Here is a 12,330-nt window from a genome sequence, read left to right as displayed (position 1 = left end):
CTTTGTTTTCAAAAAGTATTTTCTCTTGTTTTTTTTGCTTTTAAAGCACCTAAAGTATGTGCATGTTTTTTATGTGTTTCTTACGACAATTTATGTTGTGCTTTGAATTCTCAGAAATTGTATTATTCTTGAGCAGTTGGCTTCACTCGCCAAATTTAGGTTTTGTTTTTTTCCTTTCCAGGCCCAGCTTCAAAGGGAAAAAGAACAGGATCATATGAAGCTTCATGCAAAACTTGAAAAGCTTGATGTCTTAGAAAAAGAATGTTTTAAACTTACAGCAACTCAGAAAACTGCTGAGGTAAGCTTCAACTTATTTCTTTGAAGTGGTGATACCAGGAATAAATCTTCAGTGTTATGTGTAATTACCCTGTATATGCATATACAATAAAATTAGATTTGTAAAACTTCATTAATAGCTTTTAGTAATCCAGATATGAGTTATTGCCTATAGATCACAGCATAAATGAGTTTGCTTTTTGACGTGAAATTGTAGTTTTACCTTCTTCTGCAGTGGTAGAATATTTTCATTTGTTAGGTGATTTACCTGAAGGATATTGAAAAGGTAGCCTTTCACCACTTGCAAGTAAGTTATGCCTATTCTAGATCTTATCCTGAAATGCCCTCTCCTTTTCCAAGTGAATCCCATCCATTTTGTAGGATTCTCCCATTCCTGCTTCCTCTATGAAGCCTTCCTTGAGATTTTGAACACTCAGGAAGTTCTCCCTTTGAGATAGTACTGTCTTCCTATTCCAAACTATACCATGGATATAAGATGAAATACATTTGTGTATAACGTTATACATATATATTCATGACCTAGGGTCAAATCGTATTGTTTCATGTATATTAGTCTTGTTTCCCCTGTGGCTTAGATGGTAAAGAGTCTGCCTGCAGTGCAGTCCCTGAGTCAGGAAGATCCCCTGGAGAAGGAAATGACAACCCACTCCGGTATTCTTACCTGGAAAATCCCGTGGACAGGGGAGCGTGGCAGGCTACAGTCCATGAGGTTGCAAAGAGTTAGACATGACTGAGCGATTTCACTTTCACTTTTCCCTAAGTACAGGATAGTCTTTTATTGTAAGTTGTCTATATTTTAAATGAAACATTGAGACCCAAGACTATATTGTTTGACCTTCTAGACCTTTAAAACCTCCCAAATCTTCAGTATTACGATTTTGTTAATTAAAATTAATAGAGCCTATGCATGTAAAATCTTTGCTTCTCCTTTGTCCTTCTTACATAAAGTGGGTAAAGAATCATACAAAGAAAGCTAAGGAAAACTTAGCATCTTTTGCCATTCCTTTTTCTTACTTTCTGCTTTAATTTACCAAACTATTAAGAATCAAGACGCTGAGGGCTCTATTTGGAAAAGGAATAAAAGATATTTAGCTCTAGTTTTTGTAAAATAATCCCAGTTTTTCAATTCTTTTGTAGGACAAGATTAAACATTTAGAGGAAAAACTAAAGGAAGAAGAACATCAGCGTAAACTCTTTCAAGATAAAGCTTCTCAGGTGAACAGAAAACTGTATTATCTGGCACTTTAAAATCACATATGTTTTATTATACTTTATTAACTGAAGCCTTACCCTGGACTCTAATTTCTGCTTCCTAACTTATCAGTTTTGTCTTTTTTTGCTATAATAATGAAATTTCAGTAAGTCAGCAAGTATATTCATAGACTTGGATGTATTGCCAAAGATCTTTTGGTCTTTTGAAATTCTGAGAAACATACATATATTCTCAGTTGAAAGAACTCATGCTATCAGTTGTTTTCAGTTTGAGATATATAAAATAACTCATTCTGTTATAAACAGAAAATGATTGTAATTACCAGTAGACGTGGTGACTTTAACACAAAAAAAATAATATTTGGGATTTTCTTCTTCAAAAAACATTTTTATATCGATCATATGATATATGATCCCTCATTATAATGTTTTTGAAGAAAAAGAAATTTGTTAAAAGTCAAGTAATAGTAAAGGTTTTTTTTCACTATTATAGCTTCAAACTGGACTTGAAATCAGTAGAATTTTAATGTCTTCAGTAACAAATCCAAGGCACTTCAAGGAAAAGAAGAAATCTTCAAAGGTATGCAAATACTTTATTCTTATTTGCTAGTGCTTATTTCTTCATCCTTTTAGTAATTATACCTGTGCATTTTTTAAAAAGAGTTTGAGATATTTATAATATAAGACATGAAATAATTCTATGAAATGGACCTAAAAACATAAGTCAAGTAATGATGGTTTGGGGTGTGAGGACAGAAAATTCCATAAAACCTAGAAGAAAGTAGCAGCATTTGGGCACAAAACCTAGCTCTGAGTTTGCTTGACACCCAAAGCAAAAAGAGACATATAATGGGCAATACATCTAAATTTGTGAAATAACAATAAGCATTCTAATTTTTCTAGAAAGGTAAACATATTGCTAGTACTAAACTGTTAAAGAAATGTATTTTGGATACTTTTTAAAAGAAGCACTAAACAATACAATAGATACAACACAATAGGTTCTGGAAGCAGTTTTATATAATACATGCACAATAAAAAGACAAGTATACTATTAAATTATATTGTATTATAAATTATAATATTAAATTATAGTTATAGTCATTTCTCTAGAGAAATTATTTACTTTTTTATGCTAATATCCTTAGGACTTGCCTAAAGATTGGGGAATGAGTGCTTTATAGCTTTACCAATAATAATTTTCTTGATAAATTGATGTTTTGAATTTATTATATTAAACTTTTTTATTTATAATGGTAAAGAAAATGTTAGTCCCTTTTAATCTTATGATTCTGAAATTATAGTTTTGATGACCATTATTACTATTTATTCAATATGCATGTAGTGTTTCTGTGTGCTATTTGCTGTACAAACCAAGCATGCTATTTGTGAGTTCTGGCCATTGCCATAGGTTCACTCTGTGGATACAATAATGGAGGAAACATTATACTTAACTTTAGCTAGTTGTTTATTCCATAAATAAGAATTCAGGGGAAAAAAAGAGAATTCAGTAGTTTGGCAGCATTTTTCACAGATTAGTTTCTTTCAAAGAATTTGCAAACTACAGTAATGAAGACTATTTTCCCAATGCCGTTTATATTGATTTTTTTAGTTTATTTCCTTCCTTAAGTATGTTTTGTGTCTTATCTCCACAGTAAGGTTAGAAGCTGCAAAGCCAAATAGAGAATCACTATAAGTAATTTATACAAGTGGAAAAATACTGACTTATTTTTGTAGTTATGTTTTATGACATCCTTTGAAGATCTGGTGGAAAAGATTTTTTAATAAGGTACAGAGAAAAACAAGGTAGAAGAAATGAAGGAAAGAAAAAGTAGCTCCTGGAAGAAAAGAAAAAATAATTGATAGCAAAACCACTTTATAAAAGCAGTTAGCTTAAGTTCCAAGTTCATAGATCTGTAAGTAATAATGCCTCCTTTTAAAGGTAACAGGAGCACTGTTGCTGAAGGTAGTATCTGAGTTTTTTTAAGAGACCTCTGTGAGATTCCTGCTTGTCTCACTGACACTTACTCCATATCCTGGACGTAGTTCATTCAACTCATATGTCTTGATTTACATAGATTAGTACCTTTAGGTATTAAAAAGATAACACAGGAATTTACAGAGAAGCAGACAAAAATACAAATATAAGACAGAGTGTACTAAAAACTTAATAAAAGTATAAACAAAGTATTCTGGTGCTGTACACATAAAAAATATGTGAAAAGATCACACAAGAAGTAGTAAAGGCAGACTTGGAAAATGAGTAAGTATTGATAGAGATGAGGCGAGGTGTGTTATAGTCTGAGAGTATAGTTGATTTTTACATGAAACTGTAAATAATTGTCCAGTACTAGTACCATATGAGACCTGAAAATATAGCTTGAAGTGAGATTATGACTGATCTTCAGTGCCATGTTAAGAATTTGAACTTTTGTTCTATAAATCATTGCAAACCATTGAAGGCTTATAGAGACATGATTAGAGCTATACTTCTAGACAGTTACCAACAACAGCATAAGGAGAGCTTGGAAGTAAAGAATCAGACTGTTTGAATATTGTAAGCAAGATAATGGAAGCCTGTCCTGTGAGGTTTTCAATATTCTTTTGAAAGGATAGATTGTAATTATCAGTCAGAAATCTCATTCAGTATAACAACTAAAAAAAATTACATTTCTTTTGTTCTAATTTAACTGCTTAAAATAGACTTTGATCAGACCATCATTTTCTATTACTTGAAATTATCATTCCTAAGGTACAGAGCTTGAATGATTGTCCAGGATCACCAAGAAAATCTGAATGAATAAGAACTGACTCACAAACGTGTGATATCTCTACCTCTAAGCCATTTAATTTTTTTAATTAAAAAAAATTAATGTTTATGATAGTTAAGATACCTAAATTTTCCTTTAGAATTGGGAATATTTTGTTTTCTTTTTATTATGGAATATGCTCAGCTTATTGATTATTCTCTTGCTAAAGTGTTAAATAGAGTGACCAAGTCACTCCAGTTTGCCTATGACTGTACTGGTTTTAGTACTGAAGATCCTGTATCATGGGCAGATTGAGACAATTGGTCACCCTAGTTCAATCCATCCAACAAAAATAGTGAAATCATTTACTTTTAAGAATGTAGCTTCAGTTCAGTTCAGTTCAGTTCAGTCGCTCAGTCATGTCCGACTCTTTGCAACCTTAGCAGTGTCTTTTTAAAAATGATTCACTAAGGAGTACATATTGATTTGGCCAAAGAGTTCGTTTGGGTTTTTCCATAAAATGTTACTGAAAAACCTGAAGAAACTTCTTGGCCAACCTAATATAATAAAAAATGTCTGCTCAAAGGATTATAATGAAATAAACACTGGTATTCAACACACAGCTTAAGAAATAGAACATTACCAGCACTGTTAAGGCCCAGTGTGTGCCTTTCTTAAATTGTATTCCCTCCATCCAAGGAGTAACCACAATTCTGATTTTGTTTTTATCACTCTCCTGGTTTTTTAAAAAAATTACTTTGCCAAATAAGTATTTATAAGAAATATATTTGTTAGGTTTACACTTGAACTTTATATAAATGGGCTTACGGTATTTGTGTTCTTCAGCAGCTGTCTTTTTCCACTCAACATTAAGTTTATGAGATTCTTCCAATTGATGCATATATGAATGGTTCACTGCTTTTTATTGCTCAAAATTTCTTTTTGCCTTCTCCTTTCAGTGATCATTTGGTTTGTTTCTCACTTTTTGTTATTATAAACAACACTGTTATGAACATTCTTGTACATGCCTCATGGTGTAAGTGTTCAGGGGTTTCTCTGAGATACTGGGCCATAAGTGTCATGCACCTTAGCTTTATAAGATATTGTTCAAAGTGACTGGACCAGTTTATGTTCCAATCAGCAGTTACCATTGTTCCATATCCTAATCGTGTGTCTTTTTTTGTTTGCTTTTTGTTTTTCACTTTTTATTTTGAAAAATTGTAGAGTAGAGGTGATAAAAAAAATATAAAGGGAGGTACAGTGTATCTTTCGGAGAAGGCAATGGCGGCCCACTCCAGTACTCTTGCCTGGAAAAGCCCATGGACGGAGGAGCCTGGTGGGCTGCAGTCCATGGGGTTGCTACGAGTCGGACACAACTGAGCGACTTCACTTTCACTTTTATGCATCAGAGAAGGAAATGGCAACCCACTCTTGTGTTCTTGCCTGGAGAATCCCAGGGGTGGCAGAGCCTGGTGGGCTGCTATCCATGGGATCTCATAGAGTCAGACATGACTGAAGAGACTTAGCAGCAGCAGCAGCAGCAGCAGCATATATCTTTAATAAGCTTCCCCCAGTGGTAACATCTTTCATAAATATAATAAAGTCCAGGAAGTTGAAATTGGTATAATACACAGAGCTTAGGGAGATTTCAACAGTTGTGTGATCATATACAGTTTTATCACATGTGTAGATTCTTGTAACCATCACCACTATGAAGATACAGAACTATTCCACTACTATAAAGTTCCTTCATGTTATCCCTTTATAGTTACACATCATCCTCCCTAACCCTTACTGATGCTAAGTCACTTCAGTTGTGTCCGCTCTGTGCGACCCCATAGACGGCAGCCCACCAGGCTCCCCCGTCCCTGGGATTCTCCAAGCAAGAACACTGGAGTGGGCTGCCATTTCCTTCTCCAATGTATGAAAGTGAAAAGTGAAAGTGAAGTCGCTCAGTTGTGTCCAACTCTTGGCGACCCCATGGACTGCAGCCCACCAGGCTCCTCCATCCATGGGATTTTCCAGGCAAGAGTACTGGAGTGGGGTGCCATTGCCTTCTCCTCCCTAACCCTTAGCAATTTATAATCTGTTACCATCTCTATAATTTTATTTCAGGAATGTTATATAAATGTAATCATATAGTATATAACCTTTTGAGAGGCTTGTTTTACTCAGTCAATCCAAGTATTGATGCATTTTTAAAAGTTTCTGTGTAGTATTCCATGTTAGGGATGTACCACAGTTGAACCATTTACCTGATGAAGGAGATTTGGGTTGTTTTCAGTTTTGTTGTTCTTGTTGTTTAGTTGCTAAGTTGTGTCCCACTCTTTTGCGACCCCATGGGCTATATAGCCCACCAGGTTCCTCTTTCAATGGGATTCCAGTTTTAGTAGTAGTAGTTTAGTTGCTAAGTCGTGTCCAACTCTTATGATCCCATGGACTATAGCCCTCCAGGTTCCTCTGTAGGATTCTCCAGGCAAGAATTCTGGAGTGGGTTGCCATTTCCTTCTCCAGGGGATCTTCCCAACCCAGGAACTGAACCTGGATCTCCTGCATTGCAGGCAGCTTCTTTATTGACAGAGCTACAAAGGAAGCTGTCTCAGTTTTAGGCTATCACAGATAAAGCAGTTATAAACTTTGTGTACAGGTTTTTGTGTGAACGTATTTTTCATTTTCCTTGGGTAAATATCTAAAAATGAAATATCTGAATCATATGATAGCAATCAATAAATCTTTAATTTTACAAGAAACTTCCAAACTGTCTGCCAAACTGGCTGCGTTATTTTTTGTGTATGAGCAGTCTGGCTTCTCCACTTCCTTGTTAGCATTTGGTGTTGTCACATTTTTTGTTTAACCATTCTAACAGGTGTGTAGTGATATTTCATTGTAACTTACATTTCCTAATGTGTAATAGTGTTAATTTGATAAATGTCTTTTAAAATATTTTTGTTTACTTTTTCCCTTGTCAATATTTAGAAAACTAAATGTTTAAAGAGAGGACCAGCTCAGCAAATTTGTTCAAAATTTGGAACACTGCCTATTATGGCTGAGAAGGTGAGAAGGGAAAAATGAGGATACTTGTTCAGATGAATTCATCCTTTGGTATAAGTGCTATTTAAATGCCATCAGTTATTTCAAATCGTTCTCAACTATTTCTTTTCCCCCAAAGTCTGCCAGTGCAAGCCATTCTGCGAATGCAAGTACACAAAACCTCCAAACAGTGCAACATTCTGGGCCACGTATCCTTCAGAAACCAGCTGAAGTTACTGAGCTTAGATGTCTCTACAAGCCTTCTAGAACAACTTCTCAATGTAAAGCTGTACCTTCTGACTCAGAAAAGTCCATTTCTATTTGCAACAATTTGTCTGAACTTTTGATGGCAATGCAAGATGAGCTGGACCAAATGACTATGTAAGTATTTATCACAAGAAGTAGCAAGACTAATTTAGGTATCTTTTTTTCTTCTCAGTCTTTCAAACAATGTCACTTACAAATTCCTGAAAGCCTTACTTAGCCTTTTGAACTTATTTTGATCTGAAGATTACTACTTTTTTCTATTTAAAGTGTTTCTGTATTCCCAAGATCTGAACTGATAGACAAATATTTCTGTCATTCTAACAAATGGGGTCTGGTGACCTTAAATTATAATTCACAAATGCTTTTCCAAGATAGATTCTCCTTCTGCTTTTTATAATCTTTTCAGCTAAGTGAATTATTTCATTAGACAAATAAGAATGCAATTTCTTATTTTCCATTCTGGCCGGTCTGCATTGCATGTTTGAAGCATCCATATGCTTCAAAGATTCTGTATGGGATACATATTTTAAGTTTCAAGTTTAAATATCTTTTCAAAAAATATTCCTGAAAATATGTGACTTGGGTTGGCCATCTAGTTGAACTATGACCTCTGTAGAAGATATAACTAGTTCTATTAGCAGTAGTTTTTTTGAGCAGGCATTCACCAAATCTAGGAATTTCTCAGGCAAATACTTCTATAGCTGGCATTCTTCCAAAGATTCTACATTAAGAATTCCAAACTTGGAATGAAAAAGAGTCCCTTAATGCCTCTAGCTAAGGACATCAGAATATTTTACTACATTTAACTATGAACACTAAGAATTCAGACATTTTTTAAGATTCTTTGAGAGCCTAAGTCTGAGATATTTCTAAATATATCTAATCTCAAATCATAAGAGCCTGTTTATAATTACCATAGATTTAATTTGATACCTCTACAAAAAGAAGCTGTCTTTGAAGGTTAATATTTAACTCTGGTTAAAATTTATGATTGAGCAGAGTATTGTTTAATTGTGACAAAGATTAATATATAGTTTATATATATATTATATATATATATATATATATAGTTTGTATACTATAAACTGTAATAGTGCTTGATACTTGCTTTTCTTTCATAGGGAGTACCAGGACCTGCTGAATCAAATGAAAGAAACTGAAAGCCAATCAGTCTGTGAAGATATAGAATGTGAACTAGAGCGTTTAGTCAAGAAAATGGAAATTAAAGGAGAACAAATTTCCAAACTAATGCAGCATCAAGATAGCGTAAGAAAGTTTAATAACAAGTTTTAATGAAAAGATAATATATCTGGATTCAATGTTACGTTTCTCTAGACCTTCCAAATTTGAGGCCTGTATGTGTGGCTTAGTGAAAAGATGATAGATAGGAATCACTTAGACTTATCATAAAATAGAGTCATCTGTACATTGAAATAACATAGTCTGCTACATAATTCTCAATATAATATAAAGAAAAGGGAACAAAGAAATTTAGTTATAGGGAATTCTCTGGGTGTCCAATGGTTAGAGCTCTATGCTTTCATTGCTGGGGCCCAGGTTCAGTCCTTGGCTGGGGAACTAAGATCCTACAAGCCACACGGCACAGCCAAAGGGAGAAAAAAAAAGAGAAAGTTTAGTTATGTATTCAGAAGTAACTTTGGGAAAATTAAGAGGTAGGCTAAATACTGGAGTGGGTTGCCATGCCCTTCTCCAGGGGATCTTCCTGGCAAAGGGATTGAACCTGCAGTCTCTTACATCTGCATGGGCAGGCAGGTTCTTTACCACTAGCGCCACTTGGCAGCACCCTACAGTGCCCCGCAGACCCAGGTCGCTCAGTCAGTGTCTGCAAAATACAGCTGCTTTGTTGACCATAGCTAAAAATTAGGAGGACCTAAATTTTCAGGGATCTGATTTTTTTTTAAGTAAATTACATATATATATATATATATATATACGTATATATCGGAGAAGGCAATGGCACCCCACTCCAGTACCCCTGCCTGGAAAATCTCATGGACGGAGGAGCCTGGTAGGCTGTGGTCCATGGGGTCGCTGAGGGTTGGACACGACTGAGCAACTTCACTTTCACTTTTCACTTTCATGCATTGGAGAAGGAAATGGCACCCCACTCCAGTACTCCTGCCTGGAGAATCCCAGGGACGGGGGAGCCTGGTGGGCTGCTGTCTATGGGGTCACACAGAGTCGGACACAACTGAAGTGACTTAGCACTAAATTTGCTTTACAGCTCTCCCAGCTATCCATTTAGCATTCTTTCCTCTTATCCCTCTCTTTCCTAATGCCTTACTGAAGCCCCTTATGTCATCAGGTGTCTAAAGCAACCCCATCTCTAAAACCACCATTTCCAGTTTCTCAGAACAAGCCATGCTGTGTTCCATTCCTTGGGGACCTATGCTTAGCTCACTCTAGTGGAGGTGATGAGGAGGACTCTATCCTTGTGTATAAATTCATAATAACTATGAATGGCATAACAGTCTTAATATTTTGACAAAAAAAATCATGGAATATTACATTTTATCCCAAGACAATGAATTCACTCTTAGGACTATTATGTTCCTGGAACAGAAAGCAGAGGGAATCTTTCCAGGAACCTTCAGGTCATATCATGTAGCTATCTGCTAATGGAATAATCAGCATTCATATAAGTTGGTAATATATTAACCTCACAATTAAGCCTTCCCCATTTTTATAGGAAAGTAATAAAGAATGCAAAATTTTACTGCCTTTATTCTTCTGTGGCCAATAAAGAAAGATAGAAGGAAATGAAATTTTGAAGCAAACATTTTCACTTAACTGGCTTTTAAAGCTATAGTAAGTAAACTTTCTGTATGATTGTGTTAGGGTGAAAATTATGTAACTTGTATACTTTCTTAGAATCACATAGGAGAAACCTGAAAGGAGTAGAAGAGTAGTCGTATTTTTTAAATTTAGGCAGTATGTACATAAATTATATTTTGAAAAATATTATATATGTATATAATTTATATATTATATATATATAATAGCTATAGAAGTAAGAATTTTTAATAATTTTTAGGTAAACAGAACACCAGATACTTAGCCAATGTCTGGACCAGCTCTACAAATCAGGCTATGTTTAAGTGAAATAGATGAAGTAATGTGGAGAATTCCCTGGCGGTCCATTGGTTAGGATTCCACACTTCCTCAGTAGGGTACATGGGTTCTGTCCATGATTGGGGAATTGAGATCCCACAAGCCATGTAATGTGGCCAAAATAAATATTTTTTTAAAGATTCAGTAATGTACTAGACTTGGAAGAAAAGGGTTTAACTAGTTTATAGATTTTGTTTTGTTTAATTCCGTCAACCCAATCATTGCTAGAAACTCCTCAATGAGATAAGGTTATTTATTCCTTTGCCTTTAAAAACAAGACAAAACTGGCATTCAGTAGTACTTTAAATTCAGGAATACTTTAAAGAAAAAATATAGACTCTATAAACTTGATGTTCACCCCTAGCACCAAATTTTTGCTTTGTTGTTAATGTCACCAGAAAGGTCCTTCTCTCTCCTCCATGTTCTGATTTTTCCCATTTCTTATCTTACAAAAACAAACATTTCTTTCTCTCAGCTTCTCCAGCCCACATCAATCTTGTCCTTCTTTATCCTTCTTAGACATACACTTTTTGTCCTACTCAAAGTTATTCTGGCTTGAATTATTCTCTAGTTGTCACATATATGCTCTTTTTTCTCTAATAAAAAGAGCAATAAGCTCCTTGAAAGCAATGGTTGTTTTATTCATTATGTTTCTGTATAAATAGCACAGTGTTAGGCATGCAATAAGTATTCAATAAATAAAGACTTACCAAACTTTTTAATTTCATGTAATCTTTAAACCATCAATCCAATCCTCTATTATAAGGTATATTTTAAGTATATTTTTGACTGAAATATTAGATTTTTTTCTTTCCAGGTCCACAAACTACAGCAAAAAGTTCAGAATTCAAAGATGAGTGAAACTTCAGCTATTCAGCAAGAAGACAGCAACTGTAAAGGAACAAAGAATATAAAAAATAGTTCCAGAAAATGTTTGCTAACTAACTCTCTTCAAAAGAACAGCAACTGTCGTCCAATACGAGTCCATAATCTTCAGATGAAATTGAGACGAGATGATATTATGTGGGAACAGTAACGCAAAGCAAAACTATCATCTTGAATGAACTTTGTCAATGAGATCTTGAACTGACTAAAGTGGTTTTAATTTAATATACCTTTATGAAATTTTGAATTATGTTTCTAGCCTCTATAAAGTATCAAATTGTAGTATTTTAAAATGAATGCCTAATGACCTCCTAAGAAACCCAAATAATAAATGATTGCTTTCCTGTTCTTTTTTATTGACTAAAATACCTCAGCATACCATGTTTTAGAAACATTGTTTGGAGAGGAAAATGGCAACCCACTCCAGTATTCTTGCCTGAAAAGTCCATGGACAGAGGAGCCTGGCGGGCTGCAGTCCATGTTGTTACATGACTGAGCATGTGTGCATGAGGGTGGAGGGTGATGGGTTGGTAGCAGTAAACTGGTAGAACTAAAAAATAATAATAATAACAAATTAAAAAAAAACATTGTTCACTTTGCAGATACGTTAAGCTAAGTTTAAAACATTGTACTAGACTGATGATATTTAAAATTGAATTGAATTTGAGATATAAGTGCTGTTCCACTTTTTCATTTAATAGGCGTGTAACCTTAAGCTTATAAAGAACAAATATAAAATTAACAGAGTATGGACAGG

At 34.5% G+C, this 12,330-nt stretch overlaps 1 protein-coding gene across 1 annotated transcript in view; it reads left to right on the top strand.

Annotated features, from left to right (window-relative positions):
* The window catches only part of CEP57L1 (centrosomal protein 57 like 1), an 82,381-nt gene extending 70,657 nt beyond the window's left edge, over positions 1–11,724 (top strand). Inside the window, exons 5-11 of the mRNA XM_068984862.1 lie at positions 182–298; positions 1,435–1,512; positions 2,003–2,089; positions 7,236–7,313; positions 7,429–7,670; positions 8,678–8,822; positions 11,506–11,724. Coding sequence (XP_068840963.1) covers positions 182–298; positions 1,435–1,512; positions 2,003–2,089; positions 7,236–7,313; positions 7,429–7,670; positions 8,678–8,822; positions 11,506–11,724 — 966 coding nt within the window. The remainder of the gene's footprint in view (positions 1–181; positions 299–1,434; positions 1,513–2,002; positions 2,090–7,235; positions 7,314–7,428; positions 7,671–8,677; positions 8,823–11,505) is intronic.
* Positions 11,725–12,330: the final 606 nt, after the last annotated feature.

This window comes from Capricornis sumatraensis, chromosome 13 (assembly GCF_032405125.1).
Source record: "Capricornis sumatraensis isolate serow.1 chromosome 13, serow.2, whole genome shotgun sequence".
NCBI lineage: Eukaryota > Metazoa > Chordata > Mammalia > Artiodactyla > Bovidae > Capricornis > Capricornis sumatraensis.
This window is presented reverse-complemented; position numbering and strand designations above follow the sequence as displayed.